Here is a 20,789-nt window from a genome sequence, read left to right as displayed (position 1 = left end):
ACTGAATGCCTTTAGTAGTCGGCATCATCACAGAACTACAGGAAAGTTCTGGAAATAGTAAAGAATGTAATAAGTAATGATTGGCTTGGACTCGAGATGGCACAAAGACTATTCTATTCTAAGAACCAACTTCAACGACTCCAGTCGCTGCCTGAACTGGATTTCGAAGACCTGCAAAGTCATTGCGCTGCTCAGACTCTTGAATACTCGCAGCCTGCTTACTCTCTTTCTCTTCCGCCTCCTTAATCTCCTTCGCTACCTTCTGGCGTCTCGCCATCTCAGCCTGCGCTTCCTTAACAGCCTTGTTATAAAGATGTCCTCTAGCCGTAAGCTCAACATCCTCCAAATATGGCGCAGCAGAAAGTGCCATAAACGCACGCAAAAGCCAGTCTTCGTTACTGAGCTTCAACATGTCCTTTACAAGAGTAGTTGCAGGCCCTGGAGTGCATAACAGCGCCTTGCCTACCATTTGAGATCTTTCCAGGGCTGTAGTAGCTGGCTGTGCACGCTCTTGAGCATAGCTTGCGAGCACGGACTTGACAGCCTCGCTAGACAGCTTTTCACCAGGCTGACGTGCCTTTTTGGCTTTGATGAGCTTGTTGACGAAGACGGCGCATGACTCAATAGCTTGGTTGGCGCCCTGTCCACCAGCTGGTGTAGTCTTACAAGCTGCATCGCCGACAATGACAGCACGATCAGTGTGCCATCCCTTCGCGACGCCTTCTTCTACACCAATCTTGACTGCCACTACACGGTTCTTGTAGATCTCTCCAAACCTCAGCTTTGGAGTGACCTGTGTATGGGCAACGCTTTGGCAGAGAGCCTCGGCTTCAGCTTCAGTGTATCGCGGGGCTTGAGACAGAGGGACGTTCTGGTTGAGATTCTCAAAGACAAACCAGAACACAATTCCGTCTTTACCTGTGAAGCCGATGACTGTTTGGTTCTCTCGGTAGACAGCGAAGCGTTCACCGGGGGCGATGCCTTCGGTGGGTGCTGACATTCCATAGACTGTGGAGCAGGCAACGCTGATGTCTGGTCATAGGTTAGTGGAAGTTCACGATGATCAGCTTGACGCATAGCTCACAGTCATCTGCAGTCAATGCTTCAGGAAGCTTGGAGTCAATGTGTGCGCGGACAGCGCTTCGCACGCCATCGGCACCAACAACAATATCTGCGGTAAGAGACAATCCGTCGGTCGTTGTCACAGTGACATGGTCGTCACTCTCCTCAATTGAAGCCACGCGTGCTGAAGTCCTGACACATTCTGTGCGTTGAATGTGACGAACCATAATAGGTAGAAGCTTGCGACGCTCAATGAAGGCAACAGGATATCCGATCCTAACACGTACCCCATTAGTCAACAGTCAAGATAAACAGAATTCAATTATACTAACTTCTCACGATATTGGCCCATGGCGTCAGAGTCATTCATCAAGTTACCCTCGCTGTCATAAGAGAACCACTTCTCAAGTGGTATAGTTGCCTCCTCAATGTCCTCCACGAGGCCAAGCTGATCAAGGATACGCAGTCCATTTGGCTGCAGACCGATCCCAGCGCCTCTATCAGACTCGAGAGTATCGCGACCCTCGAGGAGGAAATAGCTGATGCCAAGTTTCTCAAGCATCAGCGCAAGAGTGACTCCAGCAATTCCTCCTCCGGCGATGATAACCTCATAATGTTGGTTGGGTTTGGCCATGGCGATGGTGAGATGGAGGAGAATATGCTCTGAATTACAATTGCCTCGGTTTACGACCTTTCAGAAGGGATAGATGAAGCCGTCGTGTCCTTTAGGGTGATCTTGTTTATTTGAGTAGGCAGCGCCACACTAGTGTAGGTTATGCATAAGCACCGGCCGAAGATATCCGAATTTTGAAAGTCGCCTCATCCACGCATGGTAAAACACGCATAGATCGGAGGACTTCGGACTTCCAAAACAGGTACGCCACTGAAGTTCCTTAGTTATCCACTGTTACAGTTGTATCCAAATGGCACCACTTTATAGACTTGATAAGCCTCTATTGATTTCCATCTTCTCAGCATCATCTCAGCAACAGCATTTCAACATCTTCTTCCTTGTCTTGACATTTACCAATTACATCGCCCAACATGGTCTCAAACGGCATTTCTAACGGTACCAATGGTACTAACGGTACTAACGGTACTAATGGTACCAATGGCGTCAATGGGCATGCCGCTCTGTCACCCCTGGAGGTCTTAGTCCAAGATCTCAACAAGAACACCACCACTTTGAACGGGTACCTCCGAGCTAACAAACTTCCCGAGCCTAGCTTCGAGCGGGATGCACCCATTATCAACTTATCACCCGATGCCCCTGAGGAGGCCCAGGTTGCGAAGGAGAAGCTACTCGACAGCGCATTGCAGATCTTCCAGCTTGTCTCTGGCCCAGGCGAGTACTTGCAAAATGTCATCACAGGTGTAAGTACTCCCCGATACACAGTGCCTGTAACTTTGAATAACAGTTATAGTACCACTACATGGAAATCCTCCGATGGATGAGCCACTTCAAGATCTTTGAGCTTGTGCCCTTGGAAGGCAAGATCTCATACACAGAATTGGCTTCCAAGGCTGGTGTATCTGAGTTACGGCTCAAGACTCTCGCCCGCATGGGCATGACGAACCATCTCTTTGCCGAGCCTGAGCCAGGCTTCATCGCTCACTCAGCTACCTCAGCTGCTTTGGTGACCAACACCCGATTCTCCGACCAGAGGGTCTGGATGACAAGTATCATTGCCCCAGTCATTGCGTCTATGGTCACCGCTCATGAGCGATGGCCTGACAGCACAGCTCCCAACAAGGCAGCTTTCAATGCCGCGTTTAACACTGATCTTCGCATGTATGAGTACATTGCTAAGCAGCCTGATGTTTACAAGCTCTTTGGTCGTGTCATGGATGCGATTGCGACTAGCCCGAAGAGTGACTTGAAGCATCTCGTTAGTGGCTTTGACTGGGCCGGACTTGGCAAGGCCAACGTTGTCGATGTAAGTATCTCAATTTCTCAGTCTCCAATCTTACTAACGTATCTCGTGAAAGATTGGAGGCAACATCGGACATAGCTGTGTGAAGCTAGCCGAGGCCTTCCCCGATCTCAGCTTCATCATCCAAGACATCCCTCACGTCGTCGAAGAAGGCGCCAAGGTTATCAAGGAGAACAACGAGGCCAGCATCGCCAACCGTATCCAATTCCAAGAATACGACTTCTTCCAGAAGCAACCAGTCGTCGGCGCCGATGTGTACCTCTTGCGCCAGATCTTTCACAACTGGGACTTTGAGAACTCTGTCAAGATCCTCAAGAACACTGTGGAGTCCATGGGTCAGAACTCGCACGTATTGATCATGGATTTTGTGGTGCCTGAGCCTGGCACTGTCTCGTCAGTGAATGAGCGTGTTCTTCGATCTCGCGATGTGGGTATGATGCAGCTTTTCAACTCCCTTGAGCGAGACCTTGAGGGTTGGAAAGCGATCTTGGAGGCGGTGGACTCGAGGCTCAAGATCAATGCTGTCAACACGCCTTATGGTAGCTTTATGTCGGTGATTGATGTTGTTCTAGGGTAGGGGATTAATAAATTTGGCTATACGACTTTAGTTATTTGATCAAGATTAGAAATATGATAAAATTGATCCAACTTGCTCATTCGATTATTACTTGCTTTTTATCTGCTCATTCCTCTTACGCCTTGTGTCTGCTCAAAATTGTCGCTGTCAATAAGACACATAAAGTATGAACCACTGTACCGTATCAATCGCTCCAAAGCTTGCACAGAAATCGTGCTACTAGTGTTAGTAGACATCTTGTGCATTAGTATCCATACACTAAAAACCTTGAGTTTATTATCATCTGGACTTCATTGACTGACAGGCTGTCAGACAATTGCAGGAACTGAAGCTTGGTGACAACCAGGGATTGCCATGTTCAGATGCTCAGATCGCCAAGACGAAGTGTTGCCAAATTTGGACATGACAGATTTCAGGGGTTGATCAGATTCAACCAATCGCGAGCCGTAGTTATGCGATTATGCGAGATGGCGAGACCCCACATCCGCGTCTTCGGGCTGGTTATCCGAGACTTGAGCGGACAGGAATGATCGTTGAGGATGACGCTGAAGTTCGGAATTCCAAACGATTACAGGCGGACATCTTCGGACCTCGAATGTGAGTACATAAATGCTGATACGTCAACACACTCTGGTTCACCGAAACAAGCTTCAGCTGCCCTACCATTCTACTGTACTGTATACCACCTTCACTGACACCCTCCATCCCTGCTTATCTCACTTTGCACCATGCCATCTCCACATTTCTCCAAAGTCCTTGTCTTTGGTGCCACCGGCGAAGTTGGCTCCGCCGTCGCACTCGAGGCCCACGCTCTCGGCGCCCACGTCTTCATTGCCCTACGCGACACATCCAAGCACAACGAGTGGATCTCGCCCGAGCAAGAGCGTGCCGCAGACCTGCAGCGCATCAGTGCCGACCTAACCGACCTGGACTCCGTAAAGCGGGCCGTGCAAGAGACAGGCTCCCAGGCTGCCTTCATCTACGCCGTGCGCTCCAAGGACACGTTGCGTGGTGCCATTACCGCCCTGCGCGACGCTGGCATCCAGTACGTCGTTTTCCTGTCGACCAGTCAGGTCAGGACCGCGGGCACCACAAAGGGTGACATTCGATCCATCAAGCCAGACCACTTCATCCCATGGCAGCATGCGCAGGTCGAGATTGCGCTGGAGGAGCTCGAGGTGCCACATGCAGCGGTACGGGCCGGGTTCTTTGCGAGCAACCCGCTGCGAATTTACCTTGATCGATCTTCGGAGCCTAAACAAGTCAATTTGCTAGCTCCGGAAGTGCCGCACGATCCCATTGACCCGAAGGATATTGGGCGTGCGGCTGCAGCCGTGTTAGTCAACCCGCGGCTGTACGCGGGCGGCTATCAAGGAGCGCCCAAGAAGGACGTCGTTTATCTCAGCGGGCCAGCGTTGCTCTCGCAGACTGAGCAGTGGGAGATTGTTAACCGAGAGCTTGTCGCTGCTGGCAAGCCTGAGGTCAAGGTCAATCACATCACGGTAGAGCAGTACCTCGAGAATCTGGCCAAGCTTCATGTTCCCGATATTGTAGCGAAGTCTTTGGCCAAGTCCATGGTGGAGACGAGGGCACTGTATGCCCCTGAGGACTATGAGAAGTCGCGGGGTAATGTTGAGCTCTTGACGGGCCGCAAGGCTACATCATTTGATGACTTTGTTAAGAGAGAGATACCAAGATACTTCAACTGAGATGTTGAGCATCAGTTTATATGAGGACTGCGATCGCCAAGACATATCAATTTACATAGATTAGCACTTGTCATTTAAGTTAATAGACACATATTACTTATGTACTTTTATCTTCAGTAGACTATCTATGAAAGGATTTCTTGTTAGTTGTGTAATAAAATCGAAGCTGCAAGATGTAACTGCTAGATGATTCAATTAATTGAATCTTGGTGGCCCAAGATCAAACCCCGCCAGAGATGAAGCCCCATGTTCAGCATCAACCCAAGGCCATTCTGGAATCATATCCATGAAAGGGCCTAGAGTTTCCGTGCCAAGTACTCTCTGTAGGGCATCTGACTGACCACTGCTGTCAAGTGGCACCGCTACCATGCCAGGCAATGATGCTTCTGGCGCTGATATAGAAGGCGGTGTCTGCTGCAACTGTCCATACCAATTGTTAGAGTACGCTGGTGTTGGATACTGCGAGAAAAGTCCCGGTGAAGGAGAGTACAGAACCGGATCTCGCCTCTGAACTTTACGTCCCGCGTTTGATGATCGCCCTGGAGTTGTCTGCTGCATTTCTTTGACGTAGCGAGCTTTGGCCATAAGCCTCTTTATAGGTCTCCACAAGGCAAGGCGAGTCTCATCTTGTCTGCTCTCATCAACCTTCCATCCCTCGTATACTGTCGTTACGCATTCCCATGCTTGATCGCATTGGGGAGATTGGGGTCGGGCACATAGCTCAGAGAGAACAAATGCCATGGCACCCCATTGGATATGGGTCTTTGAGTACCATGTGAATTGGATGATTTCTTTGCTTGTGAGAAGCATGCCTGACACTTCCAAGATCTTGATTGAAGTTTGGAAGAGCTCGTTACGTACTTTGTTCTCCAGCTGGCCTGCGGTGTTGGGAGTGGGAGGGAATTGGTCGCTCGTGTTTCTGCCATCGACATCCTTCTCCCGTGACACTACCGAGTACTGGGTAATAAGCCAGAACCGTCCAAGGATGATCTGTGCCACTGCTGAAGAAAGAAGTTGGAATGGCACGGAAGTATCACAGATAGGTAAATACTTGTCCCGCAACCGAGTCTCCAATTCCTGGATCAGAGTCTTGGGAGAATCAGAGGTGTCATCTACCCTGGGGGTACCTCCATCGTCTGACGCTTTGTTCTGCTTGTGCCTCAAGCGACCCAGCTTCAGACCTGTCTGTATAGCCTCACACCTGACCAACGTGAGCGTCATGTCAGTCGCATGGTCCCATCTTTCAGCTGGAGGCTCCACCATCTCAGGTGACAAGTCAACATCATTGATGTGCAACGGTGGCTTGGTATCTGTAATGAAACCCTGCGCAATAGGCTCGTTGCAGTGATATTCTGACGAGCGACTATCGATGATGCAGATCTGCCACCACAAACGGCGGCGCAGCTCAGTCTCGAAGGGTTTTAGCCCGAAAATGGTGCCATCGCGATGAAGACCCATGGTCCTTGCGATATGGAAGACCAGCGATGTGAGTGCCCATGCGGCACGCGAGTCATCTTCATTTGGTAGAGCAGACAAGAAGAGCACTGCGGCCTGCAACATGGTCATACTTTGAGTACTGAGAAGATTGCCTTGAGCGAGAGCCTGTTCCACCGCAAACCGATATCTTTCCAGGGCAGCTTCACGAGTTTCGTCCAGAATATTCAGACATTGCTCCGGGTTAAGACTGATGACAGCCGAGTAATGAATAGTGAATAACAGGGTCTCGGTATTCTTGTCTACTGTGCCAAGAGATGCGATGGCGTCCCAGTAGATTCTTGTCAAGGTCGGCATGTGAAATATGCGGACCAGCGGCGCGACATTCTCACTGAATGCGGCAAAGAGCGTGACTGCCTGCTGTAGTGAGGGATGGTAATGGTATAGAGGAGAAGCGATTGCGCGATAGCCAAAAATGGCGGCATTGAGTCCCAGTTGGGGAGATGATGGTGAAGTAGCTGCGGTGGTGGCGGATGAAGAGATAGAAGGCTCGTAGCCAGCATCTTCGCTAGCTGGCTCAAAAAGAAGATCACGGAGCTCCTCAACCTACAGATGACGTCAGCCATGAGAAAGTAGAGCAAGCCATAATGGAGGGATTTACCTCATTTGAGAGAGTGACCCATAATGCGTTGTTCACATAGTAACTCTTTGACTCATCAACTTTGAGACGACTGAAGTCCTGCTCAAACGAATGACCCTCACTGTCTTGCGCAGTTTGTGGGGCATCATCATTATTCTCTCTGGCTAGGTAATTGTTAGAGACGATATGTATTCAGTGAGTCAATGGATGCATTTAAACTTACCAGCTGCGCCGAACTGTCCAATGATGTTCTCAAGGCGGGACAAGCGTTCTGATAGTTGAGGCGCGAGGCTGCGTTTTGGTCTCTTGGGTGCCCTGCCTCGACCAGGAGGATAGATGCAATTGACTTCGGACCTTATGCAATTAGAGCATTGGGGGAACTGACGGTCGCATTTGACTCTGCGTTGGCGACAGTGGATGCAGGTCCGCACTTGGACGTGTGATTGTGCCAAGCCTGGCATGGAGAGACTTCCCAAAGTAGAGTCCATCTTGCTGTGACGGACAAGAGCTGTCAAGAAATGATTACCCTAGAGGACCTGAGAATTTCGTGGCTTGGCAGTCTGAATTACAGATTGAACGGACGTAGCTGAACGATGCCGCGTAGAACATGGCAGAGGACTCAAGGGCGGGCGAGTGAGGCAGCGGACAATTGTGCGAGATGATGCCCCGCAGAGGATGATCAGTGCTGCTATTGGTCCGGCAGTCGCATAACTTATGCGAGATGCGCGAGTGAGCGAGAAAGCGAAAACACTGGCGAAATTGGCCATTACGAGCGTCAAGAAAAAACACATGATACTAGCGCTGAGAGAAAACATGATAAAGGCCTGTCAAGAAATCCGCAAAAGGATTCTCTCCCACAGAAACAATCACTGAACAAGGACTTTGCCTTATCTTGACGCCTTACAGTACGTGTCTGATCTGATCTAGACTTGCATCCATCCATACCCCGCCAAATCACGGAGAGACACTGGCTCCACTGAATGATCTGACAGCGATGAACGAACCCGCGGAAGAGTCCAACATGGGTGTCGTCAAGGAAGAAGCCCAATTGGGCGATATAGTCGACTTCGAGGGAGACTCCGACACGCTCAACCCCCAGAACTGGCCCATGGGGAAGAAGGTCTACACGACAGCCCTGTGGGCCTTGACTACGTGCTGGATCACCTTCGCCTCCGCCATCTACTCGGCCGGCACAGCAGAGATTAGCCAGGAGTTCCATGTGTCGTACGAGGTAGCCAACGCGGGCACCAGTCTGCTCATTTTCGGCTTCGCCCTTGGACCCATGCTCTGGGCGCCTCTGTGCGAGGTTTACGGCCGGAAATGGCCTGCTCTCGCTGTAAGACTGACTCCATTGTTGCTGCTACCGTTACTTACATACAGTACCTACCGTTATGGACCTGGCTAACCTGTACGTTCCTAGCCCTATTTCATTAGCGCAGCTTTCGCCTTCGGCACTGCGACCGCCAAGGATATCCAGACAATCCTGATTACAAGGTTCTTCGCTGGCGTCTTCGGCAGCTCCCCCATCTCCATCACGGGCGGCTCCATCGTTGACATCTGGACCCCACGCCAGCGGGGCACTCCCATGGTGTGTTACGGCATCACCATCGCTGCGGCGCCGACCCTGGGGCCTATCATTGGCGGCGCCTTTATCGCGAGCGGCTGCGGCTGGCGCTGGACCGAGTACCTGACGGGCATCGTCATGATGGTCCAGTTCGTCCTAGACGCCTTGTGGCTAGACGAGAGCCACGCTGACGTGCTTCTCACACGGAAGGCCAGCCGCCTCCGTCGGTCTACGGGGAATTTCAGTCTCCACGCTAAGGTATGTGAGATCCGTTCCCGCACATAATCTTCCCGCTTATGGTGCCCTCCCGTGGCTGATATCTTGGCTGAAACAAAAAACACAGTGGGAGGAGACTAGCCCAACGTTCAAGAGTTTACTGAGTACCTACCTTGTCCGCCCGTTTCAGATGCTTCTGGATCCAATCTGCCTGCTGCTTACGATCTATACCTCTTTCGTCTATGGTAAGCGCTACAGATGTCCCCAGTCATTTTCAACGTTACCTGCTGTATTACCTTCCCAAACGTTGCTGACTCATGGGGACTTTTTCTAGCAATCCTTTACGCGAGCTTAGAGAGTTTCGCCTTGGAATACGGCCGGTTCCGAGGATGGGGCCCAGTCGTCAGCCAGCTTCCCTTTCTGTCCCTCTTAATTGGCTGTCTCTTTGCCGCCGCCGCCAACATCTTCAACAACATCTATTACGGAAAGAAGCTCGTCGCCAACCACTTCAAGCCTGTTCCTGAAGCGAGACTTCCACCAATGATGGTGGGCGGATTCGCCTTCTCTGCAGGTCTTTTCCTTTTTGGCTGTAAGTCGCAATAATTCCTAGCGGAACCGCCCCGAACCTGCATGACCATGATAAAAATTGTGGAGATGACTTGCATAGACGACTGACCCGTTATTGTCATCTTTCAGGGACCTCGGTTGAGCACGTCTCGAGCCCTTGGCCATCCATCATCGGTGTCTTCCTTACAGGGGTGGGCTTCACCACCATCTTCCAATCGTCCCTCCAGTATCTCGTCGATACTTTCACTCGCTACAGTGCTAGCGCAATTGCGGCTAACACTTTTGTCCGATCCATGGCTGCAGGTGCTTTCCCTCTCTTTGTCTGGCCCATGTATGAAAAGATCGGCATCGATTGGGGCAGCACTATTTTTGCCTGCATTAGCGTGCTTCTGCTGCCAGCTCCCTTCCTCTTTTTCAAATGGGGTTATCGGATCAGGGCCCGTGGCGAATTCAGCAAGCTCTCGACCTATTAAGGCTGCTAAGGCTAGACAAATAACCCTGTCGTGGCTGTTTTGATCCATCATGCATATTCCAGTCACGGAACCGAGGACATGGTGAGCTGATCTTGGGCGTTGTCTATTTCGTCATTTATGAGACACCAACATGCATGAAATGGTCATGGATACGGGTTTAACAGGTGTCCCCAATATTCAACGCCACTCATTGCCTGGAGCTCCCTTTGTTTCAGTAACCTTCGTAGAGATAAACGACATCACCAGATTGAGTTAGAAGAGAACCCTAGTAATTTCCACTTAATATTTACTCTACCTCTCGGCAAACCTTCTCTCCATTGTGATGCTACCGTACCATGACGCTGACTCGCTGCCAAACACGTGCCCGGAGATGATAACATATCGCATTACGTGTTCTGATCCTGAATACGATATACCCTGTTTTATCGTACTCTCAACCGCACTGACCAACCTGCCATGTCAAGCCTAGCCGAAACCTTAAGCGTATAGATGGTTGCATCCAGTATAAGCAAAGCTGAAGCTGCATATAAGCGGCGTGTCAGAAATCACCACGCTCAGGAAACCACTCAGCACTGCGGCATGGATGCTGACTAGTGGCGCAGTGGTGAGAGACGCAAGGCGACGGCAACTCGGCAGTGAAGTCGACCCAGCTCTTTGTACTGCCTGGGCAAGGTAATCTGATTATAAGACTCGCAAGCCTTAGTTGGGCCAATGTCCCGATTCATCTGACCTGCTGCCTCGGTACAGTATCGAGTCAGCCAACTGCACTGGCTCCCCATTCCAAAGCCTTGGCAATCTACCCTGATTCTCATCAAGGACACACCCTTCTCTTTACTGCCCAGTCACTAGGTCAACCCTGTCTACTCTCCCCCAGACCAAAACATTATGCCTCCGTATAACTTCCCCTCAGTGCGAGCTTCATGTGATCGCTGCCGATTCCACAAGCTCAAATGCATCGTCAATGCAGAAGACAGATCAGTCCAGCAAAAGTGCGCCCGCTGTATCAGGGCCAAGGTTGAGTGCGTGTATAGCCAACGAGCCCGCCCAAAGCGCCAGAAGAACCTCGAGTCAGAGGGCAGCTCCGGTGAAGGCGAAATGGGGCCTCTGACTCCACCAACTGGTTCTGGCGAAGAAGTGAGCTTTGACAATCTCGACTCGTCTTATACAGGCTCACCAGATATCTGGGCCATGCTGAACACTTCGGACTTTGGAGTCCGACTGGACGAGTCAACAATGACATTTGACAACTTCGCACAGACACCGTCAGGCGTAGCATCTGCGAGCGCGAGTGGGCTGCATGTTGGCTCCATGCTCGACGTAGTACCGAACCAGATTCTTGGTAACGGACTTGTCACTGAGCCCACTACACCCAAACTCGACCAAAACAGCGTGTTGGATTCATCTGCGAGAATAACGCCCTTCATGCACGACTGCACGCAGTCCCAGACCAACGGGAGCATCGACATTGATGGGGCTTCGCCAATCACTCGACTGTCAAATCTCATGGCCGATATTTACCGAACGTTGGCTATTCTCACGGGCAGTTCGCATGCAACTAAATATCCTAGCTTCAACTTTTGCGAATATCCTATTGGCACCATCTTGCATCTTGCTCGGACTCTGGTAGAGATCATCCCTCAAGTCACAAGCTCATTTCACACAGCCTCAGCATTTACCCAAGAGATGACTGGAGTGTCGAGACGCGATTCGATACCCTCAGTTTCTCCCTTCAACAGCTACAGCTACTATGCAGACCTTCAATCCATCACACCCCCATCTTCCACAGCATCTCACAGCCTTAGAGATTCCATGGATGCACCCACAAAAATGCTGGCAATGAGCTGTTACTCCTCCCTGCGCCGCCTGTACTGTCTGGTGTTGACTCATTTTGAGACCTATCTGAGGATGACACTCCCTCCCTTTACCGGCGAACTTCTGTCGCATAATGCAGCGGGGGTAAAGGCGCTGCAGCTCGGTGAGCTGCCTGTTACGGACGAGGTGTGCAGCAGGATTGGCACGGCGGTCAAGTTGATGCTGGATGCTCTCCGCCCCGCGGAGGATATGCTCGGCCTTTCTGATTATGCGAGCACTACGCGAAGATGCCGGAAAGCGGATCCATGCGGGTGCCCTTTCTCAGCAGGGCCAACAGAGAGGGGTCAGGATGTAACGCCGTTGGCGTATGAGGAGCTCTCAGAGGTATTTAAAGACCATGCTACGATGGGGTATGAAGGTGCGCACATGGATAATTTGGCAAGCAAAGTCGAGTCTGTTAAGAAAATGTTAAAGGATAGAATAGACCTCCGCATCTGAGTTCTTTAGACTTTACATACAAGTAGATCGTTTAATTTTCTTTCACCCTGTCGTGTAATTTAATACATACTCCAATTATGCGTTAGTCCCTGACTGTAAAAGCTTCTATTTAAAAGGACTAATGCCCCTTAAAAGAATAAGACTAAACGTAAGACGGTCCCATATAGAGGAGTCCAGAAGGCCAAAACTCCTCAATCTCATACGCATTACATCTCGGAGACGAATACTGGCCTCGGAGCTCAAATGATCTGTCTGGAAAAGTGTCTTGTCATAAAGAAAGTACTTGATAGTACTGGTCTGCACATGGCCCTGATCGCAAACTCCTCTATTTACTATTTGCCACCACCATTATAAGCGACACGTTGAGGACTATCTACAGCGTATCCAACAGCAGTGGTATCAGCAGCGGCGATGATACGCTTAGTAACAGCAACAGAGCCCCGAAGTCCCTCCTTTGCCATGAAATACGCCGCAAGACCAGCAACATGCGGCGCAGCCATACTTGTGCCTGACTTGTATACACTGCTAGAGTCGCTTAGATGCCCCGCGCTGAGTATATCACTACCAGGCGCAAAGATATCTACCACGCTGCCATAGTTTGACCATAAAGTGCGATAACTAGCAGAATCAATAGCGGCAACAGTGATGGCCGATGGAGCAGAAGCAGGTGAGTAGTCGGCAGCATCAGCCCCATCATTGCCAGCTGAAACAACGATAGTAATCCCGAGATCAGTGGCAGCTTTGACAGCAGCATTGCCAATCTTGGTATAGGGGCCGCCAAGAGATGCATTGATAATGCTCGTCTTGGTGATGCCACGGGACTTGGCGTGATTGACAGCCCACTGTAGGCCCTGAAGGATATTGGACATAGTGCCACTGCCATTCTTATCAATCACCTTGACAGCATAAATCCTGCAGCCTTTAGCTACGCCGTAGGTCTTGCCACCGACAGTACCAGCAACATGTGTCCCGTGGCCGTACTCGTCTGTATCAGGAGAGCCGCTGATGAAATTAGCTCCCCAAAAGGCACGGCCCTCAAACTCCTTATGCGTAGTTCGAATACCCGAATCGAGGACATAAACAGTTGAACCAGCACCAGCCGTTGCATCGTAAGAGTAGCGAGCGTCTACACCTTTTTCAGAATAGACCTGTGAGATACGGGCAAGACCCCAGGGAGCAGATGTCTGGCTGGTATATCCACGTTTCGTGATCGGGCCTAAGCTAGGGGCTGCAACAGCAGAGACGTTCACAATGGTATCCTGCTCAATGTAATCGACCTGAATACTTAAGTCAGCACCAAACCGCCAGGGCTCTAGATCAGAATAACTTACCAGGTCAGAGTCAATGACTTCCTGAAGTTCCGAGGAGGGAATCTCGGCGACATAGCCTTTGAAACCATCGAGGTCGATATTATCCACAATGCCCTCTTTTCCCTTGCTTTTAGCCTTTTTGTGAATGGCTTTTTCATGCTTCTTCTTACTGCTAGAGGAAGCCTTCGATTTATATTTAATAATATAACTGTTTGGGACGACAAGTTCGGGTTCGATGTTGGCGTTCTGAACTTTTGCCTGGGCAAGGGTTAAACCGATAAGTTCGGCAAGAAGAAATAAAGAGATAACGAGCTTCATAGTTATGGTGGTTGAAGAGGGTAAGAAAGAAGTAAAGCAATGAGGGTCTATGCTGTATTGTGGGTTGTAATACTTCTGGATCTCATGAGGGGGATGGTAGCTATCTTATACTATTCTCATTCCCTATTATCTTACAATTCTTCTCTAGTATAACCAACAGTTGAATCTATAAAGTATAAAGAAAGGTCTTTAGAATGCAAAAGGATAATCTAGACTAGGAGAATAACAGTGTCTTACCGAAAACAGCATCTAGGTTTACGCCTTAATAGCTAGACTTAGGTCTACGGTCATCGGCATTCCCGGACGTTTGGGATGCTATGGGGCTAGATATGTCTCTAAGCCATGATTTACAGGCTTCATAACTGAAAAGGGCTTTTGCTAATATTTCATGGCTGATAAATAAGGTTTAAATTCCAGCTATCTCGAGCGCTGGCTTGCCACAGCCAACACCATTGGCTGTGAAATGTAGATCATCAAGTCTAGTTCCTAACTCGGTAGTCTCGAGCCAGTTTTCAGCCTTAAATCCAGGCCAGGGGCCAGGGGCAAGATTCCTGCTTGGGAACTCTAATCAGGAATAGGGGCCCGTTTCATGGTGCTACAATTAGGAGTATGGCAGATCTCTTCACAATATCTTATAGATAGAAGATACTTATACTGTAGTACTGTGAAAGGGGTTCTCTATAGAAAAAGCTCCGGCATTTATTGTTTGCGTCGACAGCCTCAAGGGCAAGTACTACAGACTGTTTCACTTTCGGTTATATACATTTCTCGTTGATTCAGCCCCAGGCTTACTCTAAATCACCTTCTTCCCTTCGTCGCAGCGCCTTGTCTCCGCCCACTCTCTATTGATCCCCTTATAATCCTGGATCGTATATCCCGAAAAGACTTCCTGTGTCGCAGTGCGTTTTCTTCGACTGCGGACACCAAGATCCCGGAGCAACATGTCTGCGTACGGGACAGTATCGTACACAAACTCAGGGTACCAGGCTGAGAATCCACAAGGGTAGCGCAATCTACCATAACAGCTTGATAGCGCGGTCTCCTTGTAGACTTTGTCCTTGTCTATGTCGATCGTGCCGTTGAGATAGGCGTATGCCCAGAGAGCTTGTGTTTCCGCAATGATGATGTTGGCCGTGCTGTGGACCATCTTGATAAAGACAATGGAGTTGTCGGATCGCGACGTCAGACCTGGCGGTGCCATGCCGCGATACAAGCGGTATGGTGAGACCTTTTGCTTGTAAGGTATGACATTCTTAGGTGGGCGAGTGAGATATGGAAACTTTTGGAGGATTTCACGTTCGGCTTCTTTGTCAAGATTGGACCAGAACGCCAGCTCTTCACTGCTCATGTTCTCGGTTGGAATACCGAGGCACGCTTCAATTCCATCAGGCTTGTACTGTATGTTTGGTGAAAGCTTCCATCCAGTGATGGCTATCAAAGCATCAGTCTGGTAGCTTGTACCATCGGCAAAGTTGATCGTTCCGTTTTTGGAGAGGTGCGAGATGTCTTTCTTGATGATCTGAACCTGGCCCGAGGTTACATAGTCGTGAATATTGCCTGGATAGTTCAGGACTCCAACGCGGGCAGACCAGAACAAACTATAGTTTTCGAGGTCAGTGTATGATACAGAAGTCATGTACTCCCAGAGGCAGGTACATACCTCTCATAAGGCTCTAGGTGAGCAATTGCTTCATTTTTCTTGTACCCGTTGAAGTTGACGGTGTCCATCCGGATCTTTTCCCAAAGACGATGCACCATTGTTCGACCGAGCCACGCCCCGTGCAGGAAGCGACGAACCCAAGAGTAACCATCGTACTCCCCCCAAACGCAGGGACTAAACCAGGTGAAGAATCTCATAGTGGCGACATGCTCCAGCTGGAGGGTGAAAGGTCCCATCTTGACCCATGGAGGTGACATCCAGACCCCGCCGCCACCGGATTCGCGAATGACCCAAGTCACCTTCTTACCACGAGAAGCCATTAGTTGTACAGCATCGTAGCCTGTCTTTGACGCTCCGACAATCGTGACGGACTTGACGTCAGGATCTGAGGCTACTTCATGGGCCTCCACCTTGAGCTGACCGTGATTGAGGACTGGCTTACCAAAGGACTCACGACCTGGATATGACACGGGGTTCGGGGTCGATGCAAGGCCAGTGCACATGATGAGTTTCTCGCAGCGATATGACACCTGGACGGGGCGCTTCTCGGAACCAGTGCTGTCTTCGCCAACAAGCTCCGAGCCGTCTTGATCTAGCTTCTCGATGGTGCGGATGTTGACATTGAAGTGAATGCGGCGAAATATGTCAAATTTGACAGCAAAGTCGGTCATGTACTTGTAGAGCACAAGACCCGGGATATGCTCCCCATCCTTCACGCCATAGCTATCATCGAGGGGGAAATCAGTGAACTCGTAGGTGCCTCGCAAGTTGTTGGTCTTGAGGCCATCGTAGCAGTTCTCTTCGGCCCAGACTCCACCCAAACCCGATCTCTGCAGATATAGTATTAGCAGTATTCCTTTGATAGTTTCACCACGCATGGAAGGAATTTTACCTTCTCGAGAAGCAAGATATCGGCTTCAGGATCTAATTCCAAGTATGTCTTTGCTGCAGCAAGTCCACCGACGCCTTTTGGCAGTTAGATGCACGGCCCTGTATCTAATTGGAATAGTCTCCCGTGGCATACTCACCAGTTCCGACGATGATTACCGATGCTCTGTGTGACTTCATTCTGATGATAATGTCCCAAGTGACTTTACTTTAAGCTTTTTGTTGATTCCGCTGGAACATGGTATATGAAATCAGACATCAATGCTTCTACTGCTCGTAAATAACTTAAATAATAACTTCAACTGAACCACTTTATCCCTAGACAGCTGCGGCAACTTACCTCGCGATGGACCCTTACCCCAGATAATGGAACGTGGGGATTGAGATAGGGTGGAGCTTTTTCGGTTATCAAACCTGAGCATTGCGTACCCATTATCGCTGATTATAATCTGCATTGTCCATCTTCGTACCTATCCCTGAATACCTTCCGATGTTCTAGCCGGGAAATGGTGGGAGTGATAAAGTGGGGTAATCCCCACGTCAAAAAGTTCACAGTGGTACGCGCTTCCAAAGTGGTACGCGGTAAAGTGGTACATGTTAAGTGGGTATTGGTAGTCTGTAGATAAGCTTGGAGAGGACAAACAGTGGTACACTCTGGTTATCTCTTATCCCTACTAACGCATTACTAGGCCGAAGATTCTTATTTGTTATTAATTCAACATTCTACCTGTACATGAGGCAACGCGAATCCTGGGTTTCTGTATCTACGTAGACCTAGTAAGACTATAGACTAAGAAGGGGGAAGAAAGCAGACCATACTCTCTAGGCACAACGGTTATGTTCTTTCTTAAGTATTAAATTTCCACTTGGCTCCTATTAACCATTGTACTTTAAGTAGTCAACTTATGGTGATTCCATGTCCACAATGCCCTCAAGGACCTTCATCGCTTCGAAGGCAGCAGTCCATCGAACTGTCTTGAGATACTTTGCCACTTCAATAGCCAAACCATGCGGGCAACATCTATGCAGATCTCTGCCAATAGTTGCTGGAGTACAAGATGCCATATTTGAGATGGTCTGGTGCATAAGAGCCTTTGACTGTGTCTGCAAGATGTCCTCTCCACCAAGGCTGTGATGGCAGCCTCGGCGATTACACTCCTCATCAGTTTGGCTCTGCGAGAAATTCACAACGGCCCAGGTTGTCAAGACACCGATGTAAAGGCACCACGGGTAATGGAACATGCCGTTAGCTTTCCAATTCCGCAGGTTCAAGAGACCCTCGCGGATCATCTGTGCAGCATGCCACGCAGCATGACCGGCCGATTCTGGAGACAGCCGCACCCATTCCATCACCACCTTTGTACTTTCTTCGTGCTCTGTGCTCGTTACAACGTGCCCGAAGATCGCCTCAGCGCCTGCTGCAATCTGGAGATGACGGATATCCGCATTGACGACGATATGGGCAGTGTGATAGAGCGCAAGAAAAGCCACGTTTTCCTGACGGAACTCGTGTAGCGATGAGTCTTCGTCAATAGTCTGCCTCGTCCCCATAGCGTAAGCATCATACTTTGTCTTCCACAGTTCTAGTGCAGCCGTCATCCGACCGCGCCAATCGTTATCGTTTCCTTGTGAGGCATTGCCGAGATAAATGGACTGGTTGTGAAAGTGGACCATGTCGTTACACATCGACATCAGGCCGTGCAGGATAAAGCTCAGGGATAAGCTGTCCAAGGTCTCGGACCATATGCTACCTCCATCCTCGATGAAGTCCTTGACCATATTGTTGATCATCGGGGGGTCGGTCTTTGAGGAAACTATTGCTCTCCATGCGTCTTCATCCTCGGCCTCCCAAAGCTCCTTAGAGCATGGTAGATTGACTTGAATTGATTGGGTAGACATACTTGGCATGAACGAATAGTAACTGACATTTTGCGTATCCCACATAAAGATAAACAAGATCAAGCTAAAGCATATTAGTTAATATGTTGACAGGCTTGAATACCGCCACATAAACACACCGTTTGTACTGCTCAAGGTATGCAAATGCTTTCCAGTCCTTCTCATGATTTGTTCTCAAGTCAGGAACCATTATTCTGGCCCGAACGTGGTAACGGGACAGTCTCCTTATAGCCTAGTCTTTACGTCAGTAGGAAGACTTCTTAACATCAAAAGCTACACTTACGTTGAATAGAAACGTATGCATTATAATGGCATTTTCCCGCTGGTATGCTCCAGCTCGATACATCCCATAACACTCCAAAACCATAAAGGCCTGAAGGATCGAAAGATCTGGCACCTTGATACCACTCACCCCGCTCATGATATATGGTGTCATTGCGTCATATAGGCAGACAGAAAGCTGATGGTCTTCCTTCTCCTTGTATGTAGCGCCAAGGACAATCATAGATAACAGGAACAGTGGCTCCGTGTCTAGAACCTCTAGGGTTGGCGTGTGGATCATGGGGTAACAAGAATTGAAGTTGGTAAAGAACAAGTCTAGGTACTCCTGCATTCGGACGAGTGAGAGGTCTGCTGTACTCTCGTCGATCGATGTGCCATTTGGGTATACAGGCCTCATATCGTTGATAAGACCAAGTATCTCTCCCCTCTTCGTCTCCGTCAGATGGAGGTTATTAAGCCCAAGGCGCCCAAGAGAGCATAGGCTGTCGACTTCTGCGGAACTGCTGCTTGTCTCGATTGCTTCCTTACTCTGGGACCCTGCTGATGGAAGGCCAGATAGTTCTTCATCAGGATCCGGGGACTGGCTTGCTATCGGTGTCCTCATGATTGAAGAATTGAGTGCTGGTGCGTCTTGGATAGGATGGGGCGATTGTTGGTCCTGATCAAAGTCAAAAGAATTCGAGGGCAAGACGGGTAAGTCGTCTTGGCCCGGCACTAGACTTAGATCTTGAAAAGTTCCTGAAGGGTGCGGATTACCCGTAACATTGAAATGCATAAAGTCAAAGGTAGAGTCGTGATACATGTCTCCGAGCTCGAGAAAGTCGAAGCCATCTGTACTCAAAATCCCTTCGTGAGGTTCAGTTTCAGCAGAGGTGGCCGCATCAAACGAAGCAGACCGTTCTGTCATTTGCTGAAATGTACCGATCGTGGATTCGTCGCTCCCCGCCACAGCTCCATATTCAGGAATAATGGAAGAGGTTATACCGTTGGCCGATAGGCCATTCATGCCTGTTCTCAGTTGGACACTTGATGGCGTCAATGGCTCAACGCCTTGTGAGCTTAAAGCCATCATGAGTCGGCCCCGACGATGTCTTTTAGTCCTGAGTATTCCAAGCCCTAACCCGCCGGCCAGTCGGTCTTTGCTGGCATGGCGAGCCCTATGACGCTCTGGTGGAAAGGCCGTCAGCGACACTACATCTTCAGATCTTTCTATAAACTGCGTGGATGTTGCAGGATCGGCCAGACATGGACATACCAAGGAGATCGCGGCGCTTGAAAGACGCCGCACATCGGTGACATTCGAACTCGACAGCAGAATGATTCAGAGCGTGCCGCGCGAGATGGGATGGCCGACTAAAAGACTTTCCGCACCCTGGCTTGGGGCATTGATGTCGCTTTGCTGCGTGCCTCTGGGTCCGCCCCTCATGACGCTGAGGTACTCTGGACCTGCATTGACCGGTATCCATCTCTTCACTACCAGCTTATCTCACAAGCGACAATCGAGTAACGATATGGGCATGATGATGCGTCGGATAAACGTAGTAGCGACGAGAGGTGCGTTACCCGCTTGGTCCAGCCGCTAACCGTTTAGCCGATGTCGGGCACCCCGATACAGATAAAGTTCACAGTGAAGGAAAATAAATACGCGGAACCATGCCAGATACGCAAGGTGACACAGCATATGGCCAGGCAGATACCATCCAAAACAACATGTGAGACGGGGAGATAGAAAGGGACATAAAGCTCATAGAAATGAACAGAGCTTCTGCTGTGACATACTTCCTGTGACTGTTCGGAGAGTGATGGAAATGATGATCGATGGGACCCAAAAGTAAGTAGATATTGAGCATGATGGGTGCACTGTTCCATTGAAACTCTTTTTCACATTTATGGTAAAGCAACGCTTTGGAAGGGGCCAAGTTATGGTCTTCCACTTCAAGTGACAT

General features: G+C 49.7%; 9 protein-coding genes across 9 annotated transcripts; 4 read left to right on the top strand and 5 right to left on the bottom strand.

Annotated features, from left to right (window-relative positions):
* Nucleotides 1-18: 18 nt before the first annotated feature.
* Nucleotides 19-1,901, bottom strand: FOIG_14907 (uncharacterized protein). The gene is made up of 3 exons (XM_031216203.1): nt 1,395-1,901; nt 1,085-1,338; nt 19-1,032 (listed from the first exon to the last, which is right to left on the bottom strand). Exons 1-3 carry the CDS (start codon nt 1,694-1,696, stop codon nt 119-121), a joined length of 1,470 nt encoding a protein of 489 aa, XP_031054119.1. The 5' UTR covers nt 1,697-1,901; the 3' UTR covers nt 19-118.
* An 80-nt stretch (nt 1,902-1,981) lies between these two features.
* Nucleotides 1,982-3,669, top strand: FOIG_14906 (uncharacterized protein). The gene is made up of 3 exons (XM_031216202.1): nt 1,982-2,436; nt 2,487-2,999; nt 3,052-3,669. The coding sequence occupies exons 1-3, from the start codon at nt 2,107-2,109 to the stop codon at nt 3,571-3,573; spliced, it is 1,365 nt and encodes a 454-aa protein (XP_031054118.1). The 5' UTR covers nt 1,982-2,106; the 3' UTR covers nt 3,574-3,669.
* Nucleotides 3,670-4,152: 483 nt separating this feature from the next.
* Nucleotides 4,153-5,455, top strand: FOIG_14905 (uncharacterized protein). Its single transcript, XM_031216201.1, has one exon. The coding sequence runs from the start codon at nt 4,302-4,304 to the stop codon at nt 5,280-5,282; it is 981 nt and encodes a 326-aa protein (XP_031054117.1). The 5' UTR covers nt 4,153-4,301; the 3' UTR covers nt 5,283-5,455.
* On the bottom strand, nt 5,224-8,045 carry FOIG_14904 (uncharacterized protein). The gene is made up of 3 exons (XM_031216200.1): nt 7,580-8,045; nt 7,378-7,520; nt 5,224-7,322 (listed from the first exon to the last, which is right to left on the bottom strand). Exons 1-3 carry the CDS (start codon nt 7,842-7,844, stop codon nt 5,478-5,480), a joined length of 2,253 nt encoding a protein of 750 aa, XP_031054116.1. The 5' UTR covers nt 7,845-8,045; the 3' UTR covers nt 5,224-5,477.
* A 191-nt stretch (nt 8,046-8,236) lies between these two features.
* Nucleotides 8,237-10,454, top strand: FOIG_14903 (uncharacterized protein). The gene is made up of 5 exons (XM_031216199.1): nt 8,237-8,692; nt 8,777-9,178; nt 9,264-9,381; nt 9,471-9,725; nt 9,833-10,454. Exons 1-5 carry the CDS (start codon nt 8,351-8,353, stop codon nt 10,174-10,176), a joined length of 1,461 nt encoding a protein of 486 aa, XP_031054115.1. The 5' UTR covers nt 8,237-8,350; the 3' UTR covers nt 10,177-10,454.
* A 607-nt stretch (nt 10,455-11,061) lies between these two features.
* On the top strand, nt 11,062-12,486 carry FOIG_14902 (uncharacterized protein; the record flags this gene model as incomplete). Its single annotated transcript, XM_031216198.1, has 1 exon — nt 11,062-12,486. One exon carries the CDS (start codon nt 11,062-11,064, stop codon nt 12,484-12,486), a length of 1,425 nt encoding a protein of 474 aa, XP_031054114.1.
* A 332-nt stretch (nt 12,487-12,818) lies between these two features.
* FOIG_14901 (uncharacterized protein) lies at nt 12,819-14,114 on the bottom strand (the record flags this gene model as incomplete). The annotated part of the gene is made up of 2 exons (XM_031216197.1): nt 12,819-13,763; nt 13,818-14,114. 2 exons carry the CDS (start codon nt 14,112-14,114, stop codon nt 12,819-12,821), a joined length of 1,242 nt encoding a protein of 413 aa, XP_031054113.1.
* A 793-nt stretch (nt 14,115-14,907) lies between these two features.
* FOIG_14900 (uncharacterized protein) lies at nt 14,908-16,842 on the bottom strand (the record flags this gene model as incomplete). The annotated part of the gene is made up of 4 exons (XM_031216196.1): nt 14,908-15,712; nt 15,775-16,604; nt 16,667-16,740; nt 16,803-16,842. The coding sequence occupies 4 exons, from the start codon at nt 16,840-16,842 to the stop codon at nt 14,908-14,910; spliced, it is 1,749 nt and encodes a 582-aa protein (XP_031054112.1).
* A 723-nt stretch (nt 16,843-17,565) lies between these two features.
* On the bottom strand, nt 17,566-19,912 carry FOIG_14899 (uncharacterized protein; the record flags this gene model as incomplete). The annotated part of the gene is made up of 3 exons (XM_031216195.1): nt 17,566-18,625; nt 18,681-18,793; nt 18,845-19,912. 3 exons carry the CDS (start codon nt 19,910-19,912, stop codon nt 17,566-17,568), a joined length of 2,241 nt encoding a protein of 746 aa, XP_031054111.1.
* Nucleotides 19,913-20,789: the final 877 nt, after the last annotated feature.

The sequence above is a fragment of the Fusarium odoratissimum genome (genome assembly GCF_000260195.1).
Source record: "Fusarium odoratissimum NRRL 54006 unplaced genomic scaffold supercont1.45, whole genome shotgun sequence".
NCBI classification, from domain to species: Eukaryota; Fungi; Ascomycota; class Sordariomycetes; order Hypocreales; family Nectriaceae; genus Fusarium; species Fusarium odoratissimum.
This window is presented reverse-complemented; position numbering and strand designations above follow the sequence as displayed.